Source organism: Vigna unguiculata, chromosome 11 (assembly GCF_037176805.1).
Source record: "Vigna unguiculata cultivar grain cowpea cultivar isolate G323 ecotype 2 chromosome 11, ASM3717680v1, whole genome shotgun sequence".
Lineage (NCBI taxonomy): Eukaryota > Viridiplantae > Streptophyta > Magnoliopsida > Fabales > Fabaceae > Vigna > Vigna unguiculata.
The window spans coordinates 42,337,297-42,361,535 of record NC_140802.1 but is presented as its reverse complement, the minus strand read 5'-3'; the positions used below and the strand labels follow the sequence as shown (position 1 = coordinate 42,361,535).

Below are 24,239 nucleotides of genomic sequence, written 5' to 3'. Positions count from 1 at the left end.
GCATCCCGAAGTTCTAAAGGGTCAGTGAGTCTCAAGTAGAGTAAACTGACCCAAGTGGTGAGAGTAGCGGGAGGCCCTAGTCTACAGGCAGGATAATGGCCTTAGACGTTTAAAGGCTAACCTTGTGCGTGGTAGGGTGAAATCCATTGGCAATGGCTTTGCAGAGCAGTAGAGGCCACCACAAGTGCAAGTGTCCAGTGAATCCGATCTTAGTATATTTATCTAGATAATTGAGTCATAGTGTCCTGCTTGTTTGCTATAACATGATGCTCTGTGCCTTTTGTGTTGCATGTTAAGGAATGTTTAAGTACTTGTCCGTTATATCATGATAAGATTAAATTGCACTAGCTTACCCTTGCATTTCTGTTTATGTTCCTGTTGTGTTTTCTCTTTTGCGATGATCACCCTTGGTGGGAACAGATGGAGGAAATTCTGGGAATAGGCCCGGTGGTAGCAGTGGTGCAGCTTAGGGGATCTTTTTGTGTGACTCTCAGGAGCATTCTATGGCCCTAGTGCCCTTGTAATCCCTAGCTCTAGGAGCTTTTCTGTTGCATGACTGTTAACTTTCTCTTATGTTGTTTATGGCATAGTGGTATGCCCAAATTTGTTTTCACAGTACACTTCTGGATGACTGTAACAATTACCTTTCCTACGTTTTATGTTCATCTGAGTGCTTCTCGGTATTATAATTTTGTGATGCTTTATTTAGTAGTTTAATCTATTAAAAATGGGATGTCACATTTTTATGGTATCAGAGCCTTCGTTCCTTAGTGTCTGTGGGCTATGTGTTTGCTTAGCTTTCGTTGTGCCTTCTTGTCGTGCTTAGATGAGTTTCCAGTCTAATCGAGTTCTGATGGTTCTTTATGTGTGTCCAGTGTTATGGTACCCCCGCGTATAGCTCTTCCTCAACCTGCTCAAGGCGATGGGCAAGACCTTGTTAGGGCAATCGAGGCAATGGCTGCTGCTTTGACCCAGCAAAGCAATGCCATGTTGCAGCAGCATGAGGCAGCGATGCAGCGCCAGGAAATCTCTCTTGAGCAACAAAACTTTGTGATGCAGCAGATGGAGACTGCTAGGCAGGTTGCTGAGGACGCTCAGAGGCAGCACATGGATGCTCTCCACCAGTTAGGGGAGAATGCTGCTGGTGCTCAGATGTATGGTCCTCATCCTCAACCTCCACCCCTTGAATGGAGTTTGGAAGACTTCTTGAAGCACCACCCCGCCAAGTTTGATGGCAAGACGAGTCCCGATCAGGCGGACCAGTGGATGAAGGATATGGAGCGCATCTTTGATGCCAAGAGGTGCCCCGATGAGAGCAGGCTTGCTTTCACTGTTTACATGCTCACAGGAGAGGCTGAGCATTGGTGGGCCAACATGAGGCTAGTGATGGAAGAGAAGCATGAGGACGTCACATGGGAGGCCTTCAAGAGGAGGTTCCTATCTGAGTATTTCCCTGATAGCGTGAGGTACGCTAAGGAGGTAGAGTTCCTCCAGCTGACACAGGGGAACAAGTCAGTAGCTGAGTACGCCGAGAGGTTCAAGCATCTGAGGCGTTTCTACACCATGCCGCTCGATGAGGAGTGGCGTTGCAGAAAGTTTGAGAATGGTCTCAGAGGAGACATCCGCTTGATGGTGGCTCCGCTGTCCATCAAGGACTTTGCAGCCTTAGTGGAAAAGGCCAGGGTCATGGAGCGTATGAAGGTAGAGGTGGAAGTCCAGCAGTAGCCACAACAGAGAGTTAGCGGACCATCTGGGTCCAGGCCACGAGTTGAAGAGAAGAAGAAGCCATATGCTAGGCCTCATCCACAGCTACACTTCTGGATGACTGTAACAATTATCTTTCCTATGTTTTATGTTCATCTGAGTGCTTCTCGATATTATAATTTTGTGATGCTTTATTTAGTAGTTTAATCTATTAAAAATGGGATGTCACAAAGGCAGGCAAAAATAATATTTTTTTTATTGCTTTTAGAATAAAATCTTTATTTAGTCTTCGTTTCAATTATTCAATCATGTTTCTAATTTTTATTTAGTTAATTAAGTTTTTGTATTTGTATAAATGATTCAATTAAATCATCACTGTTAAATTAATGCTAATGTCGTGTTCATACATGTTTCATAATATTTCCAATTTTTACTTATTTTTTATATTTTTTTGTCAATTGTCATACACTATATATTATTAATAATGTCACGTGTCAATGTCAGTATAATGTGAGTGACATTGTCAATGTGACATAACAGTGTTGATGTGACGTGACAGTGTCAATATCAATATCATGTAATAATGTTTTATATTCAATTTAATCTCTATATTTGAAATTTTGATTCAGTCCCATTTTTTTAATAGACAAATGTTGTTTATCTCCAAAATATGACTAAAATAATAATTATTTTAATTACAACTTTTATATACATGTTAAAATATTTTTTTTAAATTTATACGCTAAATCACTTCACCTAAATATTGAGATTATTTTTTTTAATTTTAATTTAAAAAAGTATCTATTTTAAACTTACAAATTTTCAAATATTAAAAATATAAATGTAAAATGACACTTATGATCTTTAAATTTTAATATTTAAAATAATTTCAAGAATTTTTTTTCTTTTGTTAGCTTATTTATAAGTTTAATGTGACAAATAAATTTATATATTTTAACTCAATATATGTTATATTTTTGTTACCTTACTTATAAATTTAATGTGATATATAGAAAAATATAAAAATTACAAAGGTTACTTTATATTTATATTTTTAATATTTTTAAAAATTATAAGTAAAATACTTAATAGAGATATTTTTATTGAAATTAAAAATATAAAAGTAAAATTAATATAAATATTTAGATAAAATGATGTGAAACATAAATTTTAGAAAGTAGTTTTAATATGTAAATAAATTTACAATTAAGTTTAATTACTAATTAATCTCATACTTTAGAAAATGACTCTATTTAAAAGAATCTGGAACTTAATCATGTTAAAATAGAATAAATAGAATACAAAATATTATACATTTATACTGTTACTTTATATTATTGTCATATGACAATAATCTAACACGTTAAAAAATAAAAAATAAAAAATAAAATAGAGAGTTGAAATTAAAATTAAAAATATACGATCGGACATGTGATGTAAATGAAGATAACATCAATCCTAATATAAATAACTTAATTGAATACTTTTATAAATACAAAAATTTAATTAAATCAAATAAAAATTATGAATCAAAATAAATAAATAAATAATACAATCAAATAAGAATTTTAGCTTTGTTTTTAATTTTGGGCAGAGAAAGGACAATAAAATTACTCATTGTACTGTGTTAAAGTTTCACTTGGTAGTACCGAAAAGGTCGATGGTTCTCGTGAGAATTTAAAAGTGTTTTGGGCCATTTCAAGGATGAGGTGTCAAATGGCCTAAAATCTTCTCATCTAAGATATCTTACCGTATTATGGAAAATGATTGTTTGAGTATTAAATTTTAATATTTTTTTTATAATTTTAGGCGTTATTTTTTTAGTAATATTTATTTTTTTATTTTTAATATTTAAAAATTATTTAGAAGATGATAAATTATGTTATAAAAAAAATTATTAAAATTAAATAGTGAAACTATCATTATTGTTCTTTTAAATTTAGAAGAGTGTTGTGTTTATAACAGGAGTTTAGGATGAAAATTTGCATGCATTCTTATCTCCACATAATTTTTCATTACACATCAGATATTAAATCAAAGTACAACTATTTATAATTAATTCTATCTGAATATATCATTTCTTAAAGCATAAATATATTACTATTTAAATGATTTTGCTCTAATTTTTTTATTGCACTTAAACAGTATTTATGCAAAATTCAACGATCGTGTGATTCACGTTGAGTTTTACCTGTCTGATGTCCAAAGATGAAAACTGTTGAATAACAGATGGCCGAACTGTGACGTCTCATTGAACACATCTCCACCGTCCACGTAGCCACCCAACGTTTCAGAATCAGATTCGGTTCCTCACCCTCACATACCAACGATCTTCCACTGCGACGAAAGCAAATCGGAAAGTTAACTAACGAAGGTCCATTCGGTGAAAATCGGCGACGAACGAAGATCAACGATAAAAATTCATCACATTACTTTCACTGTCATTCCTAATCTCGCAACCTCCACACCTGCACAATTCTTTCAGGTCAATCTTCATCTCTTTCGGATCGAATCGACAATTATTCATGCTTCTATTGTTTCTGTCATATTCTTTGTCTCGATTATTACTAGCGTCGTTGTATGTTCACACATGGTGTCGTTTCTAATTTTAATTTCATTCTTTATGTTTTTTTGACTTCGCTAATTGCAACGCTAATCCGCATTATTTTAATTGAGGCTACTGGATTTGTCCTTCATGTTTCACGTTTTTGTGTTTTTTGTTTTTTTTTAACAAGTTTTGCAGATTTATTTTGGTGTGTTGGATTTGTGTTGAGTTTCATTGCGGCCATGTAGATGTAGGCTTGCAGCTTATAATAAAATCCGTGCAATAATTTCTTGTTCTCTTTTACTATATAGTGATGAGGATATTGGGACTGGAATCTTCCAGTGTGACAGATAGATTTCACTTTGAAGATATTTTATTGATATTAAGGTGAAAATGTCTTCAAAATGAAATCTGCTCTAGTAGAATAAAAAAAAAATCTACAAATATTTATAAGGAACGTAAGAAGGAAAAAAAGTAATTAATCTTCTCTATAAATATAAACTCACGCGTTTAACTTCTATATAGGATGCAGAGAATCATATAGAGATAACTAAGATACGTACGTTGGTTTTAGTTCATACAGAAATTTAATGTATTTATCTTCTAATTTTCTTGTTTTACAAGTGTTTAAAAGGAGTTTTATACAAACAAAACGTAATTGTTTCATCCAAAACTGAAGATACTCTTATGTTCTGCTGTTTGCTAGGGAAACTGACATGACTTCAGTTTACATGGGGGGTTGGGTGGATAATTCTACCTCGAGCATGGGAACTAATTCTAAGGAAAGCAGTGTTGTCGCTGGAAAAAATACATACAAAAACCTTCTGGTTGCATCACGGCCTAAAGGCTTTGCACAGAGAAATTATGAACAACTTGTGTCATTCACCCATGGTGACTTTGGAAGCAGTGTTGTGGGTCGTGCCACTTTTTTTTTACTCAAAGTTGCTGCATTAGAGATCGTGAGGAGGTTCTCCAAGAGTAAATGCCCGTGCGTATGGCGAGGCCTGCAGGGTCTACAAATCCTTGTCTATCCACCTTTCAAATGGATACAGAGATGGGCACCCTTCAGGGGTTTGGTGAAGAGCATGCAGGTTTGTGATTATTAATTTCTGAAGGGTTCATAAAAGTTATCTTTGAATGTAATTTTAAAGCAGTGGAATATAATAGTTCAGGAAAATCATTACTGTAAATATGAATTAGCTTGGAACATCATTTTTAAGTTTTAGAAATTGGTCCACCTAATCTGTATTTGTATGATTCTAAGAGATCTTAGTTTGGGATTTGAGAATACATTTTATTAGTGGCTTCAATGTATCATTTTCATCTGGAAAGTTTCTCAAAGATAATTTTCTTCCTCCTCATTTTTGTTTTGTATAAAAAAAAAGATCGGTATTGCCTCTATAGAAACTATGGATATGGATTTTCTAAGAACTTTTCATGCTTTTAGTGTTGTGTCATCATTAGCAATCATTAGATGTATTGTTTGATATTTCCCTTGGCCCCGTTACTATTAAGATGAAGGAGGGCAAATTAAGGAATTTTCTCTTTTTTGTTTGCTTTTCTTTTTTACCTCTTCTACTAATATCCCATGTTTAGCTATATTTATGAAACAGATAGCTAATAATTTTTTCTATTACCAGGTACTATCAAGACCACTTTTAGTTCTTTCGATTGCAACAGTCTTTACCGATGAACCACAATGTAGTGATGGAACCTCAGATTGCGTTGTTGATTCTCCTGATTCGCAAGTATCTGCTGAACTATCTCCTGCACAGTCTATCTCGAATACAAGGTATATTGATTAGAAGCTTCATGGTGTGTAGGTTAGCGTCTGAGTTATGACTGATCTTTCTGTCCATAAATGCTAAGTAGAGTGTTATTTTTTGTAATGTAGAATTCTCCCACGTTAATCTGCTTTAAAGGTGATAAAGTTGCTGATATAAATTTAGCTTCACAAATAACTGATAAACGACAGCTAAAGAAAGGTGTCGGAGTCATCCTACATTCATTTGGAATAGTTTTGTTAATGGTAATAGGATCAGTGACCAGTGGTCATCATTATATTTGTCAGGTTTTAGGTTCCTGATTTTTTAGTTGATTCATTCAAATCCCTGCTTCCGAGAGTTGTTTGTTGGGATGTGAAAACATTATTCTGCAGTTCATTAAATGATTGTTTTAGTGTGAGGTACTAGTGCAGTAGTATGCGAATTCAATAACCCATCAATAAAACTGTTCAAAATGGGAGTTTAATTATGATTCGAGAACACCATTACAACTTCTACAACTTATTAAAAAAAATTAGCAGATTTCTGTTTCAAATTGGTGCAGTTTACAGGTTTAAGAATCTAACTGTGCCTTCTTACTCTATGGAACTGCTTGAGTAAATTTGTCCATAAGAATTTCTAACAGATAAATATATGAAGCAAAATGAAATTAGTTTTCTGAAAGTGTTTATGGGAAAATTTATCCCTGTAGACCGTATATATCATTTGGAAAACTAAGTAAACGCTTACTTCTGTTTCATTTCGTGTTTTTATTTTCAGTTTTCTTTTTTAATTTACAAATTTGTCACATTGTTTTAAATTCATTTCCCGTATGCAAAGATTTATACAGAAACGGTGAAAACAGTTTTGTTTATTCATTTTTCTGTTTCCTATACTAGTCTTGCAAAATTTCTGTTACCAAGAATTTTCAAAGATAACTTGAACATGAAAACCATGCATGTAGTCGTCGTTTTGCTTTGGACAATTCCGGTTAGACAAAATTGTGTGCACACAACCACTAGCTGATAGACCTTATAAAATAAGAAATTTGTTTTTTGTTGTTATTTACATATGATGTTTGGGGCTACTCCTTGGAAGTGTTTCCCGAAGTTTGTTGAATTAAAATTGTGTCCATATATTGTATTACTCTTCTTTCAACATGAATGATTTGCTATGTTCACTGCACTGTGCTTCTACTAATATGTAGGGGATTGTGACTAGTATGAGAACTATTTTTATGACAGTAGGGGGAGAAAATTTAACCATACAACTATACATGGATGGTAATGGTTAAAGGTTACTTAAAGTTATATAGGTACTTAAAATAATTTACATGACTTTTCTATTTTATTCTTCACATTTTATTATAACGTCTAATGAACAATATCTTCCCGTCACTCAAAATTTTGCCTCTCATTTGTTATTTCTCTGTGGCTTTTTATGTTAAAATAAAAAGTATTGGCTGAGAGGCCTCTGATATATTTCTCAGAAAGTAATGTAGGATATTGATGTTATTGAGCCAAACATGTGAAGGACTGTCCCCAAATCAGCTCTTTCAATGTTTCACACGCCATACATATGAATCTCCTACACAATTACTTTGTTCTGTTACTAAGTCTTGAGGTGAATAAAATGCTTCTTATGCCCTGCTTGTTTTTCAGGATAAATATGAAATTATTATTTGGAGCTTTCCTTGTCTATAATTCTCCCGTGCAAGTTTCTTTAGTCTTACAAATATTTTTCTTTCCTTTTGCAGTCATTCTGAGATAGATCCTGAAGTTTTAGAATATGAAAACTGGTTGACTCTACTTAATCAAGAGTTGGAAAATCAAGGGATTAGTTTGCCAGAAAGGTATAGATGTTTTCTGTTATGTATATAAATACACCATTCCAATAAAAAAATACTTAGATATGATTCTCACAGAATTCCATTTCAAAACTAGGCTATTTGATGTTCCTGCAATGACAGTTATTTTGAAGTTTACATTGATATCTACCGTTGTCTTCTGTTTTTTTTAAGAAGTGGCGCGAGATATAATAATTTATCCGCAATTCAAAAATTGTGTTTTGTTTCTTTTCACTAAACTAAACATATATGAAATAATAGGAGTGCTAGCAGTACACTCTACTATTGATTCATTTTTTTTTTTGAAAAAAATCACGAGAGATTGAATCAGATGTGAAATCCAAAAAAGATTGTGATTCTAATAAATTTCAGCCATGAGTGTATTAAAAACAGTGTGTTAGGAGTATGTTCCTAGCATTCCTTAGTTAAATAATCCCTAGTAATCGAATAACATTCAATATAATCACTTTGGATGTGCATATGCACCAACTTCATAATTTTATTGTTATGCAATAGTTAACAGTATAGTAATAGATCCAGCTATTAACAATAAAGTTAAGCCAATTGTTGATGTTTTCTCATTCTGATCGTGTATTATTTTATTTCTTGGGACAAGTTCTGAAGTCCTGGCCAGCGCAGCCTTATTAGATAGCAATGGCATATTTACATGCATATTTCTTGGTTTCTCCTGTTGCAGCGGACCATGATTTAGTAGTGTTTATGCAGAATCAATGATGATGAGCTCCACAGATTTTACGCAGCTTCTAATAATGACTTTTCAAACTTCCTTGCCTCAATCAAGAAGACAATACGTTGGCGGGAGAGTTATACATTTTTTTCAGGAGAAGAACTGGAAACTTGGTCAAATATGGTGTTCTGGCATGGATTTGATGTTTTGCACAGACCTTGCCTCATTGTAAGGCTTGGGATAGCTTGTCGCTCTTTGGCGTCCGAAGATAGACTTCAGTTTGCTCAGGCAATTAGTATGTTTTTTTCCTGTATCTCTGTCTCTAGCCATGCTCTATTGGTTTCATGCTTTAGGTTAATCTTAATCAGTGGTTGTACTGCAGTATCACAGGTAGAATACGGAGTCTTGCACTTGGTAGATGCAGACAACCCTCAAATTGCAGTATTGGTGGACTGTGAAGGGTTATCTCCATTGAGAATTCCCATGAAAGTGATGAGAACTTGTTCATCCCTTCTGCAAGATTACTTTCCCAATCGACTTGGTTGTTTGTTTGTCATCCGACTACCAGCAATTGTTCGTGTTATTGCCCAGACTTTTATTCAGGTAAACTTTCCTTTCCGTTTATTTATTAAGCTAAAATAGCAAAGTAGCAGTCGTGAAGGTGGTCATGAAGTCGATGCTATTTTAGTGTATGCATGGCATGGCGTGTTCGATTAAATGCAATTTCATTTATCCTCAGAGCCTCTCAAATCTAGATATAGATTCTCAATTTCTTGTTTCTTAGAAAAATACGACAGTAAGTTTTGTTTGCTTTATTTAAATGAACTAATTTAAGACTTCGAATCTAGGTTCTAAAGCCAACTACTAAGAAGAAGTTGAAATTAGGGGGAGAGATATATCGGAGAGAACTTTTTGACAATTTTCCGACACCACCATCATATCTTGGAGGAACATGCACTTGCATGAGATGTTCTAAAATTGGCAACTTGGATATGCTGCGACCTCATTCAACTGGGACAAGCATAATTGATAGGGAGCAGGATATCAGTGACAATGGGAGATTGCCATCACTGCCATCTAATGAATTAGATGACCTCCAAGTCAGCAATTCTGACCAGCTTTTGAGAAAGGCCGTCATAAGTTTTCTCGTATTTTGGGTTTTCATAGCTCTTGGTGCTGGAATTTACGATCCTAGTAGTCTTCATTTAGCCCCATAACCCAAGCTTGGCCAAATTAGTTTTGTTTCCTTAGTTCAATAAATTTTTAGAGGACACCTCTAGTTTGAATGTGTTTCTGAATTTGGAGCTGCCGTTATCCAAAGCTCCGAACAGTAACAGTTCACTGTTTCAGATTCTTTAGACAATAGATTTCCGGTTATTGCTTGAAGAGCTACATTGTAAAATCTTTTTTTGGTTCTATAGATTTTGTTTGATCTCTCTATTCGATGTTATAATGATGAATGCAGGTGGGATCTTGACAGCACTCACAGCAAAATAAATTTAGGCACAACTATAAGTGCGTTTGAGTGATATTTATATTTATAGTGGAAAAACTTCGAAAAACTATTCTAACTTGTATTTTAACATGTCTTGGGTAAACTTGAACACATGTCATAATTCGTCGGCTTTAACATTATATACTAGTTATATTGTTGAAGTAAAAAGATATCGTAACATCCTAGTTTTAATAGCATAAGACTATTAAATAAGATATTTCATAATTAATATTTATAAGCAATAATTAATATTTATAAGCAGATAAATCACAGTATATAGTACATTAGCAGTTATCCCAAGAAGTATAAGTATAATTACACTAATATAGGAATCATCCTAAATGTTCTCGTTAAAGATAATTAATAGACATTTAATTTTATAAAGTTCATAATTAATTTTGATATTAAATGAAATCTTACCTAATTATCATTAATACAATTTTATTTTGTTTAAACAACAAAAATATTCATAAGTACAATTATGTCTAATATTTTATTTAGTGCACACTAATCAATGATAAAAAAAATAATTAAATAATAAAATAACTATATTTTAATGTTGCTAAAATTAAAATATAATTAGACATAACAAAATTTAAATTAACAAAAAAAAAGTTGTGTTAAACATGTAAAAATTAAAAAGGAAATTAAAGTATCAATTTGAGATTTCATTGAGTTTTTCTTTTTGTTTCATTTCTCAATAACTTTTTACAACATTCCTCTAAGTTTAACAAAATCTCTTATATTAAAAAAAGAAACAATATTTCAATATATGATATTATTAATTATATACACATAAACTAACAATATGTTTGAGAGGCATTTTTTGTGTGTTTTAGTTAAGACTTTAGAAATTCTAAAATGTTTATTTTGTATTAGAGTTATTGCTTAGAAATTTAAAGAATATTTTTGTCTTTATAAATGTGTTATATATGCATTTGTATTATTTTAATTAATAGAGTTAATCAGTCCACTTTTCAATGTTAAAATGATGATATCAATACGCATTAACTATTTCTTAACCAGTGTCCTTAGAACAGTGGTTACCATTCTCTTTATTTTATTTAGGATAATGATATTTTAACTCACTTTTTATTTACTCACTTTTAACTCACCACTCCAATCATCTATTTTGATTTATTTGATTTTTGATTTTTTTTAGTGATAAGATGTGATGATCTATGGGTGATCGAAGTGGTGAGTTAAAAGTTTGACAAAATATCATTATCCTTATATTTAAAGGAAAAAAATGCACATAAGTATTATACAATTGTGTTGAATATCTTATTTAATGCTCACCAATCAAAGCTACAAAATAATTAATTAATAACATAACTATATTTTAGTGTTGTTAAAAATTAAAATATAATTAAACACAACAAAGTTTGAATTAATAAAAAATCAACAAAAAGTAGTGTTAAACATTTTAAAAGTGTTAAAAAAACAATTAAAGTATCAACTTGAGACTTCGTCGAGTTTCTTTTCTCTAACTTCTCGATAATCTTATGCAACATTTCTCTTGGTTTAACAAAATCTTATGTATTAAGGAAACAAATAATATTTTAATATCTGAACTTATTAATTATAAATACATAAAATTAACAATATATGATAGAAGTATTTTTTATTGTTTTTTAGCATGGACTTTAGAAATTTCAAAATATTTATTTTGTATGATAGAGTTATTGCTTAGAAATTTAAAAGAAACTTTTGTCTTCATGAAATGTATTATATGTATTTATATTATTTTAATTAATAGAGTTAATTATTTAATTTATAATATAAAAATGATGGAATCGATGTACAATAAAAATATTAATTACCGTTTTCTTTTATTAAACTATTTATATAAATATATTTATTTATGATAGTAGATTTGACTTAAACTCATTCAGAATCAGATCTCGAAAATAATTTATGGTGATGATAATAAAAGAATGGATTGAAATCCGACTCTCCAATAATTTATTTGTGACCTTTATAAAAAATAAAATTTATTTTTGTAAATACTTTACTACTAAATTGATTTGTTGAATTTTAAAAAAATATTGAGACAAATATTTATCTGATTTTTACTCTAATATATGAAAGGTTGATATTAGATAATAAAGTACCATAATAAACATCATCTATGAAAAAATTGTTATGAATTAATGATTGTCCATTGATTTACTCATATGATTAATTACTCTTTATGGTAAATATTTGTTTCCTTTATGGATTACATATTGTATCTATAAATAGTAAATAGGACGGACTCTTCCTATCAATAATAATACACACATAAATTACTCCCTATTTTCTTGTTCTCTATTGTTTCTTCTCTTCTTTATTATCTATTATTCTCTCTGTTATCTGTTATTCGTTTTATTTCATAACACGTTATCAGCACGATGCTCCAACCAATTGAGGACTAGTGGAAGCTTTTTCTCTATAACGACAGTGTTATGCGTGTCTCAATCCAGGCTCTTTCTAATCCTTTCTCAAATTATAATTTTACCTTATATTCTTCCTCTTGTGATAAGAATTATTTAACTTTATCAATTTTCATCTTCGTCTTATTATTTTTATTTTTATTATGACGGTGATTATTATTATTATTAATATTATTATGTTATATGCTAGTTCTAAACACGCGAAAAGTTGCAAAATTTGGATTTGTGACTCTGGATATTACAAGGAAGAATTCCTAATATTGGAATTTTAAATGTTGAAATACATTTATATGCAATTGATATGGGGATACCATTGAATAAAGAAATAAAGCATCTAAGCAATTAATTTGCTCATGCGACAAAAATATTGTGAAAAGAGATTTCACAAATATTATGAATTTCATGCCTATGTATGGCTGGCTGGACAAAGCAATAAAGCTTTTGATGAAAAATCATGAGATCCGCCTAATCTGCTCCATTCCCAGAAGTGAATGCAACAATAAATATTATGAATTTATTTCATGCCTTTATATGGCTGAACAAAGCAATGAGCTTTTGACCTCAAGAAAATCATGAAACATGTCCAAATTGGTTCTACTTCATTCCCAGAAGTGAATGCAACAACATTTTATTTATATTTTCATGATCGTGATCGTGATCTTGATTATGGACATGATTATAAAGAAAATTTCAAAGACACATTTTGTCACAGAAGTGGCACAATAATGTGAAAAAAAAAGGAAAATGTGAAAATATTAACAAAAAGATGAAAGTATATATTATCATTACGGTGGTAAAGGCCATTTGAGTTGTACTTATTGTACACAAGAGCATCTTACAAATAATGAGAAGAACATAGAAACACACTTTGCTTATGAAGATGGTGATTCTGATTATGGCCATATGAGAGTGTTGAAAAAAAATCTCATATTGATATTTACGTTTATATGAAAAACGAATGTTTTGCACTAGTACCAAAAGATATGTGTCTTATTGATTGTGCAACAACTTATACAATTCTCAAGAGTAATAAATTTTTCTCTTGTTTGATAATATGAGACATCGATGTTAGTATTAATTATAGTACTACAAATATATTTGAAGACTCTAGAAGAGCTATTATACTTCTACCAAGAAGTTGAATAGAAACTTATTAAGTTTCAATGATATTTGTCTAAATGGATATTATATTGAGACAAACAATGAAAAAGATATGAAATATCTTTATATCTCTATGATTGAGTTGAAAAAGAAAGTGTATTGGAGAAATTATCAACATTCTCTTATAGTTTGTACTACAAGTTTATTAGTACAATTTAAATGCATGTCATGGTAAACCAGAAGTTTACAAATCAAAATGATTGCCTTGTTTGACATGATCAGTTATTATGATGCGAAAAAAAAAGGTTGAAAAACTCATGTGGACACGTTTGAAGCGTGGTAGACCTATTGGTTCCAAAGATAAAAACTCTTGAATGAGAAAGTGAGTTAATATGCAAAATGACCTAATCGAAAAGGTTGAAATCCCAAAAGATTCATTTGACATAATTAATGGTTCGGTTCTAGAAGAACCTCAATTACCTGAAATGGTTGAAAAATGATGAGATCTCAATAAATTATGTCATGAATCATATAATATGGAACCAAAATGAAGTTAACATTGACGAAACTTTTACTTGTAACATAGCGATGAATGCTATGAATGACAATGAGGATCAATAAGCAATGATCATTGAAGATTGTCGGCAAAAAAAAATAAAATTGGCCAAAATGAAAATATGCAAAGCATAATTATATTTGTTTGCTAAACGAAAGGTTTTTGGACGTATAGTTCGCACTCTTGAAGTTGTGAAACCCATTGGGTATATATGGATTTTTGCGCAAAAATCAAATTAAAAATGATGAAATTGTTAGATACAAAGCATAATTGGTTGCTCAAGGTTGTTCACAAAACCTTGTATTGATTAGTGAAAAAAACATGTTCACTAGTATTGGATGCAACAACATTGCAATATTCAATTATTCTAGTTGTACAACAATGTTTGCATTTACATCTAATGAATGATGTTACAACCTATTCGTACGGTTCTTTTGAGAATCATATTTATATGAAAATCCTGAAGGATTTTATTTGCCCAACCAGACAAATTCTAAAGAGGGTTATTCAATAAAATTGAACATGCTCTTTTATTGATTAAAGAAATCAAGACGTGTGTGGCATAACCGTCTTATTGAGTACTTATTAAAAGAAGGATATAAAAATAATCCTATTTGGTCTTTTATTTATATGAAAAGATCCAAATAATGAATTTGCCATAATTATTGTTTATGTAGATGACATAAACGTCGTTGAAATTCCTAATGAGTTCACAAAGGCAATTGATTACTCAAAGAAATAATTTGAGATGAATGATCTTTGAAGGGAAAAGTCTTATTTGAAATTAGAAATTGAGTATTTAAATAAAGGTGTTTTTATACATCAAGAAGCTTATATAATTAAAGTGCTTAAAATGTTTTAAATGGACAAGTCATGTCCATTATGCACTCCAATAGTTGTGAGGTCGTTAGATGTTGATAAAGACTCTTCTTAGACCTCAAGAAAATGATGAAGATCTTCTTGGTCTAGAAGTACCATATCTTAGTGTCATAGAAACACTAATTATCTTGCTAATTATACTCGATCTAATATTGCATTTGTTGTAAATTTGTTAAGCAAGATATAGTTCTTCAACTACAAGAAGAAAATGGTTTGGAGTAAAACATATACTTCGTTACTTTAAGGGTACTATGAATATGAGCTTATTCCATCCAAATAATTCAGATTCAGACCAATGGGTTATGGATATGCATGTTATTTCACATATTCTTACAATGTCACAATGGTTGATCACAAACAAGATGTTTGTTCACATGTGGTAGCACAATGGTTTCATGATGGTATATGAAACAAACCATAGTAGCAATATCGTTTAATCATACAAAATTACGAGAAAAGTTGCGAATATGTTTGGTTAAGGCCTATAATGCAACATGTGCAAGAAACTTGTGACTATCCCAACAAAAATGGAATCAACAACCATATATGAACATAATAGTGTATTGTTCAATTGAAAGGATGATATAGACATCCAAAAATTCATTCATCTGAAAATATGACAAGTCTATTTGGAAAGTTTTTGCCAAGAAGAACTTTTGAGCAAATGACTCACAAATTCGGATTTCGTCTCCTTAATGATATAAGTTTACATGAGGGGGAGAAATAGAATATATGATGAACAATATTGTATTAAAGAATACAGAATGTTGTACTCTTTTTCCTTCACTAGGTTTTTTTTATCTCAAAGGATTTTTCCTATTAAGGTTTTAACGAGGCACATTTTTTATCAATGGACACTCAAGGGAGAGTGTTATGAATTCATGATTGTCCATTGATTTACTCATATGATTAATTACTCTTTATGGTAAGTAAATATTTGTTTCCTTTATGGATTACATATTGTATCTATACACATATGAATTACTCCCTATTCTCTTGTTCACTATTCTCTATTGTTTATTCTCTTCTTTATTATCTATTATTCTCTCTGTTATTCGCTTTTATTTCATAACAAAAATTATTTTTTAATGTAATTCTTTTGAAATTATTAATTAATACTTCTTATTTTATTTTTTAAAGTACATCCCAACCCATGATTTTAGAGGAGTGAGATCCCTTGTTAAAACACTTTGTTGTATTCCTCTCACTTATTTATATCAATGATGCGAAAATTAAATACAATTAAAGATGTCGTTGAAAATGATAGTTGATGTCCTTGTCCTTCAAGGAAACATGTATTTTTATTAAGCACGGTCACTTAAATATAAATAATATTAACTTCATATTAGCTTCAATTTTTAACAACTATTACTTAATTTTATTTATTTAAATGAAATATATTTTAAAAATAGTATTAATTTAAACTTATATAATGAAAATATAGTCTTTAAAAATATAGCCATTGGAGGATATTCTGAAAATGATATTATTAAATAAGGTAAAAATAGTTTATATATAAGTATTATTTTATATATGAGAATAGAGAGTACTATAGTATAAAAAGTATTATTTATGTTGTTGTTTAATTATAATTAGAAATTTGTCTCTAATTTCGGTATAAAGTTTTAAAATATTAATGCATATTATTCAAGAGATTACGTAGTTTAATAATAGCACAGATATTTTCATATCTAAGTATTGTATCCATAAACATATCATATCTAAGTATTGTATTTATAAACATGTCCTTCATAACAAATTAAATCTTTATTAAAATATAATTTTTTCAGTTAAATTTGATTTTTTTCTTAACTTCGAGTGAAAATTAAAAATCATTTTTTTTTTAAATTTTGGATCGATTCGATCTCTTTATTTAAAAGTATTGGATTTAATATTTTATTTAAATTTTGTTAAATTTATTTTATATTTTAAATACGTTTAATGATAAAATTAACAATAACAGTTAATTATAATTATTTTTGATTAATAATAATTAAATTATTCATTTATTATTTCTGATATAATATTACTAATTTGTCGTTAACAATTTAAGTTCTTAAACTAAAATATAATACGAACGTTTTACATTTATTATTTCCAACATCATTAATTTAATAAATATTATTATTATTATTATTAATTTTTTAAATTTTATTATTTCTTATTAATTTCTTATTAAATTTTTAAATAATGAATAAATAAGAAATTATTCATTTATTATTTCTGATATAACATTACTAATTTGTCGTTAACAATTTAAGTTCTTAAATTAAAATATAATACGAACGTTTTACATTTATTATTTCCAACATCATTAATTTAATAATTATTATCATTATTAATTTTTAAAATTTTATTTAGACCGATAAAAGTTAATTTAATAATTTTTAATTAAATACAATAATACAATTTTTTTAAAATAATATAAGTTGTTTTTCTTTAGCAATTTACATTAATATTTTCAAATCAATACCTTTGAAAACATTTTAATATTTCTGAAAACGTTTTCGTTGAAAGAAAATCAGACCAGAATTTCCACCAGAGATGTTAAGTATACTTGTGTAAATAAATACTCCTGGAAGTGGTTAGTTTTGGGAATTTCTTTTTGAATGGATTTATTTGAAGAAAAACCAATAAAAGAAAGTTGGAAACAAATTTAAAATAAATAAATACATTATTAATGAATTGTTTTACGCAGCATCATCTGCTACAGTGATGAGGAAAACAGCTACTTACTTATCCTATACGGTAAATGTTACCTGACAGCTCCAGAATACTGTATCAAAACCTTATATATATTCACACACACACGCTTCTGACACCACCCACATCTCATTTTCAAGTTTCAGAGTGAAGCCACCTTCAACACAATTATCAATCTCAACCGCTGCATGTACCCTTTTACTTAATGTTTATGCTTTGCTTCTGTATTGTGCATATATATACATATTTTTCAGTATTCACTTTTGGCCTTTTTTTTCTCTTCAATGTTTGGTATGATGGCACCCTTTTTGTTTTTGTGTCGTCGCCGTTGCATAGGACCTTTCATCATATGCTCTTCAACTTTCCGTGAGTTTGAAGGATCCCTAAATTATTTTTTCTGTTAAATTATTGTTGGGTGTGGAAATAACTAATTTAAAAATCAAATTTTTAATTTACCGTTTGGTGGGAAATTTCTAACTCCCGGATCTTCTTTCTGCTATAAATTGTTGGCTGATAATGGAGCGGTTGGATCAGATCTGTGATTTGGGGTTTTGCATTTGTCTATTTTTTTTGCTTAAGTTTACAAGCAGGTCCTTATTAGCTCTCACTCTGTCTTTGTCTTTCGGATGTTGTTGAAGTGTCTGTTGCTGTTAATTACTAGATTTGGTTTTGGAAAACTTTGTAACTTAACAATTGCGTGTATAGAGGACTCATAGTGTGAAATTTTGATTTTTGGAATTTGGTTCAGGGTTTGAGTTGCAGTGGGTTTTCTGACAATGGCAACGAGTTCTTCCAATGGAGCAACAAAGCAACCCCCCATGCCATCCCCCTTGCGTTTTTCCAAGTTTTTTCAGGTGAACTCTCCCGTAGAATTCGCATGTGCTACTCTGCCATTCTGTTTCTGATTGTTGTTTTGGTTCATGTTATGCAAATTTCTTGTCAATTTACTTTTGTTACAAGTTCATCTCTATTGATAATGCCATTTGATCATGACGTGCTAAATTATAAAACCATTTCTTTTCAGATGAGTGACTTACCTGTGCTTGTCAGATTCCCCTTTTTTCTTTGATGAATGAATCTTTATTTGTGATGCTGCTGATTCCAATTGTAGTTCAGAATCAAGGAACATAAAATAATCATAATTTTTTAATTGGCTAGATTTTTATTTTAGAGTGATTCAGTATATTTAGTATCTGCTGGGAACATAAGCACCCAAATTCAGATCTCTCTGAATATCAACCTGTGCGCTGGTTTGATCTTGTAGCTGTTGGCATTTTAGTTTAAATTTCAATTCTTACTTTTTGTCTAAATTTAGGTTATAATTGCATTCTTCTGTTTGTCAACTCCTGTTGCCAATTTAATCAATAAAAATATATTCCTTTTTCCACTTCTACATTACACTTTATGCATTCTATTGCACAACACAGTTCAGAAGAAGTGGTATATGTTCCTAAAACATCGTATTACATTATTTAGAGAACACTGATAACCTAAACTATGCTCTTGCGAGGAAATCTTCTTTTACCTAGTCGTTTTTTTCCCTTTCCTTGTGTGAACTCTTGGTTTTACAATGTTACTTTCATCTCTCTGACAACAGTCCAATATGAGAATTCTGGTTACTGGAGGAGCTGGATTTATTGGCTCTCACCTAGTTGACAGATTGATGGAAAATGAAAAAAATGAGGTTAGGATGTTGATATCTTTCTGTTCACAGTTTTGAAGTTTTAGTTATTCAATGAGTGGTATAAAACTTTGGAACAAGATGTGACAATATGTTTCTGTAATCAGGTTATTGTTGCTGACAATTTCTTCACTGGATCCAAAGACAACCTTAAAAAATGGATTGGCCATCCAAGATTTGAGTTAATTCGCCATGGTATAATTTTATTATTTTCTTCATTGCAATCCTCCAATGTTTGACTTTCCTTTCTTCCCACCTTGTAATGTGTGTTTGGCCTCTTAATTTTAGTCATCTAGATGGTGAAATATCTTCAAGACTTTGATGTATCATGCAACAGAAGCTTGTTGGTTATTAATAAAGATATTAAACTAATAGATATATAAATTTTTCAAGTAATACACCAAAGCAGTACCTAAAATTAGAAGTATTATTCATTTAATCCTTCATATTGTGAAATAAGAAACTTTAGCTCCCAACTTTCACAATTTTCAACTATTTAATCTTTAAAATTTGCATTATTGGTCAATTTGGTCCCTAGCGTAAACGAATCAATCAATTTAGTCCTTATCAGTCAAGTTAGTCGGAGATGGGGACCAAATCAAATGATGTTGCACAACAAAGTCAGGTACTAAGTTAACTTCTGTGATATAAAGTCAGGGAGACAGATAACTGTAGTTGTTCTATTAAGAGATCAAATTGACAGTTTCTTAACATTAGGGACTAGAAGGACTAATATTTGCTAATTTTAAGGACTCATTTATTTTTCATAATTTTACGGAATAAACTGACTTGTGTTTGTAATTTTAATTCCGATGGGTTTATTCTGATTTTTCTGAATCAGACAACAATATAAATTGTAGACCATGCAGAGTTTCTTCTCTGTTTCTAGATGTGTTTTAATTTAATTAGAAGTATATACTTTTCTTTTCCCTGAACAGATGTCACAGAGCAATTGTTGATTGAGGTTGATCAAATCTATCATCTTGCATGTCCTGCTTCTCCAATTTTCTACAAATACAATCCTGTAAAGGTGGGCTTCTTAGAATCTACTTTTGTATTTCTGTTATTTACCACGCTCCTTGTCATTTGTCTACACAAATTATTTCTAGCACTGAAGTAGTATGAAGTCCTCCCAGAGCACCCCTTGCTTTATTGAAAATTTAACATGGGAATTTCATATGTATTGTTGTAATGTTTCAATTGTTAGTCTGCATATTGATTCCGACTGTGTTTATGACCTACGCGTTGGTTGATTTCTCACTTATTGTGAATCTTGAGAAATAATCTAACAGTTCCTGTAAAACTTTACAGACAATAAAGACAAATGTGATTGGAACATTGAACATGCTTGGGCTAGCTAAACGAGTGGGAGCAAGGTTATCTCTTTTTCTAAAAGATAAAGTTGATAAGCTAAATCAATACCAATTGTTTATTTTACCATGTTGTAATTTTGATTGACAGGATTTTGCTTACATCTACTTCAGAAGTATATGGAGATCCTCTTGTGCATCCACAACCAGAAAGCTATTGGGGCAATGTTAACCCTATTGGTACGTAATCATCTCATTCTCAATCCAAACTCTATGAATCAATGGCATTATATTGGGGCCAATACTGATTTAGCTGAGCTCATCATAATGTATACCTCAATGTTTAGTTTTCACACTTCAAAGTAGTTTTCCATTTTGAACAAGCATTTGTTAATGAACATGATCTGAATGCTGCAAGTATATGATCTCTTTGAATTATACCTTGCTAAGATCTATGGTGTTCATATATTTTCAAAACTGTAGGAACTTGGAATGTTCATTGATTTTATATATATGCCATATCCGTTGTTTTATCATGACTCGGTAAAATTTGATTAGTGGGTGGGTTTTAGAAAGAATTTTTCCCTAATTGTTAGGCTCATGTTGTGAGATGCTCCTCAATTACTTGTTTAGTATATGTATGCTGAAACTTGTGAAGAATATATCCTAAACATAAAAGTACGTGTGTACAGGAGTTCGAAGTTGTTATGATGAGGGCAAGCGTGTTGCAGAAACTTTGATGTTTGATTATCATAGGCAGCATGGAATAGGTAATTCCTTCTCTTTTTTCTTTTTCTCCTATGTAATACCTTCTCATGAGGGAATGGAGAATACAAGTGTTGCATTGCCGTTAAATATTAAACTTAATGTGATTTCTACTTTAATATATTTTTCTCAGAAATACGCATTGCAAGAATCTTTAACACATATGGACCACGCATGAATATTGATGATGGGCGTGTGGTCAGCAACTTCATTGCTCAAGCAATTCGGTAAATCCTTTAACTTTATATTGTTATAGCAAGATGGAAAAGCTGATAAATTAATTTTTATGACTACATATATCTCAACTCTCAAGAAACATTGGTGCTCTTCTGTAATCAAGCATAACAATTTATTCTAGTACACTAATAGAAAAATCCAACCTTTATAACCGTATGAATTACGTGCTTCTTGAGCCTGCTCTTTATTTTGTTGCTTATCACGTACATTTTTGTGTTACAGTGGTGAACCCTTAACTGTCCAAGTTCCCGGAACTCAAACTCGCAGTTTCTGCTATGTCTCTGACATGGTATGTTTGCTACATGTGTCTCATTTGTATATTATGATCTTGATTCAAGTACTAGATGTGATTGACTATGATTATACATATGAAATCTCTTAGGTTGATGGACTTATACGTCTAATGGAAGGGGAAAACACTGGTCCAATCAACATTGGGAACCCAGGTTGTATCACAACTGAATCGTTTGAACTCTGATTTTTCTGCCAAATACTAATGTTTTCATACGTTATTCCTCCAGGCGAATTTACAATGATTGAACTCGCCGAAAATGTCAAGGAGGTGAGTTGTAACTTGAAAACCATTTAAATTCTTGGAGAATCCCATACTCCCCCTTATCTGTCAGTCTGGTCATGTTTTATCTGCAAGATTTAAACAACAGTTTGAACCAAGGAATTCTCTGATAGCGAATTATGAACATGTTTTCATGAGAGGGATAATGTGTGTGCTTTTTTGCAATATGCAAGTAACCAAGTAATGTTGGAAAAAAAAAGACACTTTATGTTTACCCTGTGGATTAAAAATGGAATTTGGGTGAAAAAATTGATTTATATGGCCATGTTTATGCAGCTTATTAATCCAGCAGTGGAGATAAAGATGGTTGAGAACACTCCTGACGATCCTCGTCAGAGAAAACCAGACATTACAAATGCAAAGGAATTGCTTGGATGGGAACCAAAGGTCAAATTGCGAGATGGCCTTCCTCTTATGGAAGAGGATTTCCGTCAGAGGCTTGGGGTTCCCAAGAAAAACTAAGCTTGTTCTGTTCCTATACTTCATATCATAATGAATGTTTTGATAGTATCTGAGATTATTCTGTTGCTGTTAAGATACTTTATACTGAGAGTTATGGAGAGGAAGGTTAGAACTTGCAGCCATGAACACTTGAACTTGCTCTTCAATTGATACAATATGATGATTGCTTCTCCACCCAACTTCTTAGAAATGCTATTGTTTTGAGTTGAAAGTTTTTTCAACTCTAAACTAGCTTTTACAAATTCTCTTTCAACTTTCTTTTGTTTGTTGTTGTATCAAAATACAAGTTCAGATTGCTGTTGGGTGGGTTGAGCTTTGGATTTGAGGAGGTTTGTATCTTCTCTAGAAATAAACTTATGATCTGTTATGAATGTCACATAGGTTCTATTGAATGTGTTTCTTCTGAACTGAGATCTATTTTTTTCCGAAAGTTACATTCATTTTTAATTAGAATTTAAGACTATTGTAATCTTAATCAGTTGTGAATTGAATTTACTATTTTAAGACTGTTGTACCAAATAAACAACCAAAATTGTCTTTAAGGATCATCAAAGCAGTTAGTGAAAACAAAGTTTAAGACTAGAGGTTTAAGAGTTAAAATGGATAAAACAAAACCTAAAAGAAAGATAATTATATTCAGATAATTAAACACCTAATTCAAGAACTTAGAAGAAATTAACAACACTCAATCAATGAATCCAAAATCAATCATATTCTAATTCCATGGCTGAAAATCAAATTCAAATGAAATCTAAATACTAATAAAATGATCAAACACAAAATCTTCATGCTTTTGGTTAACACAATCAATTAAATTTCATAAACCTCTAGAATTTAATAAAAGTGTATTCGTTTTTTATACCACTAAGTTAACACTATTTTTTCTAATTTGACTTGTACACTTTAATCAAATAACGATGAATCAATCTATTGTTAATTAAAATTAGAATGAAAACTTTTAATTCATAAAATTAAATACATTAGAAAGAGGAGTAGGAAACTTAAATTGAGAACAAATGTTTCAACTCGATTCTCAAGAGTTGTTGCCTTCCTTGATCTTTAAATTACATAAATAAAACTACTATTCTGTGGTAAAACAGCACATAAATATGTTCCCCAAAAAGGATATATTGCATTTTTTCCCTATTCCTCCATTAAAAAAAAAAAAATAGTTTAAGGAATGTTCATAATCAGATTATGCAATATAGGAAATTTGAAAAAATGTACTAAGTTTAAGGAAAAAGATATCCTAACCGATAATTACATAATTTTCGACCTAGAATTTGTGGGTACATCAACTTATAACCCAAATACAAAACAATGTTAAAATATATATTAATTACAATATAGTTAAATTAAGGGACTAATCAAACTAATTGGTAAAAAATGTCAAAATTAATTCAATTATGCATAAAAAACCTCTGATTGTGATAAATTATCCTTGGGTAGTAAGCGATATGTTTAAATATTAATGTAGTCTTGATTATGAACCAAT

The 24,239-nt window shown here is 30.7% G+C and overlaps 2 protein-coding genes across 5 annotated transcripts; both read left to right on the top strand.

Moving 5' to 3' along the window:
• Nucleotides 1-3,929: 3,929 nt before the first annotated feature.
• On the top strand, nt 3,930-9,986 carry LOC114169809 (uncharacterized). Its single transcript, XM_028055125.2, has 7 exons — nt 3,930-4,189; nt 4,956-5,340; nt 5,890-6,041; nt 7,769-7,864; nt 8,585-8,841; nt 8,929-9,149; nt 9,395-9,986. The coding sequence occupies exons 2-7, from the start codon at nt 4,966-4,968 to the stop codon at nt 9,761-9,763; spliced, it is 1,470 nt and encodes a 489-aa protein (XP_027910926.2). The 5' UTR covers nt 3,930-4,189; nt 4,956-4,965; the 3' UTR covers nt 9,764-9,986.
• A 7,779-nt stretch (nt 9,987-17,765) lies between these two features.
• LOC114170068 (UDP-glucuronic acid decarboxylase 6) lies at nt 17,766-23,136 on the top strand. 4 transcript variants are annotated; one of them, XM_028055543.2, is made up of 13 exons: nt 17,766-17,905; nt 18,464-18,569; nt 19,313-19,399; nt 19,504-19,591; nt 20,335-20,426; nt 20,708-20,772; nt 20,858-20,946; nt 21,399-21,476; nt 21,605-21,698; nt 21,931-21,997; nt 22,091-22,154; nt 22,230-22,270; nt 22,559-23,136. In XM_028055543.2, exons 2-13 carry the CDS (start codon nt 18,492-18,494, stop codon nt 22,742-22,744), a joined length of 1,029 nt encoding a protein of 342 aa, XP_027911344.1. In that variant the 5' UTR covers nt 17,766-17,905; nt 18,464-18,491; the 3' UTR covers nt 22,745-23,136. The 4 variants fall into 4 exon arrangements, with proteins under 4 accessions (XP_027911344.1, XP_027911346.1, XP_027911347.1 ...); XM_028055545.2 differs by having other exon boundaries at nt 17,776-17,901; XM_028055546.2 differs by lacking the exon at nt 17,766-17,905 and adding an exon at nt 17,962-18,081.
• The last annotated feature ends 1,103 nt before the right edge of the window (nt 23,137-24,239 follow it).

Excerpts from the sequence above, each read along its gene's own strand:
- LOC114169809 (XM_028055125.2), top strand. The coding sequence starts at position 4,966 with ATGACTTCAGTTTACATGGGGGGTTGGGTGGATAATTCTACCTCGAGC. Across the intron at positions 8,842-8,928 it reads TCAGTTTGCTCAGGCAATTA|TATCACAGGTAGAATACGGA; the intron begins GTATGTTTTTTT and ends GTTGTACTGCAG. Across the intron at positions 9,150-9,394 it reads TTGCCCAGACTTTTATTCAG|GTTCTAAAGCCAACTACTAA; the intron begins GTAAACTTTCCT and ends CTTCGAATCTAG.
- LOC114170068 (XM_028055543.2), top strand. The coding sequence starts at position 18,492 with ATGGCAACGAGTTCTTCCAATGGAGCAACAAAGCAACCCCCCATGCCA. Across the intron at positions 19,400-19,503 it reads TGGAAAATGAAAAAAATGAG|GTTATTGTTGCTGACAATTT; the intron begins GTTAGGATGTTG and ends TTCTGTAATCAG. Across the intron at positions 22,271-22,558 it reads TCGCCGAAAATGTCAAGGAG|CTTATTAATCCAGCAGTGGA; the intron begins GTGAGTTGTAAC and ends ATGTTTATGCAG.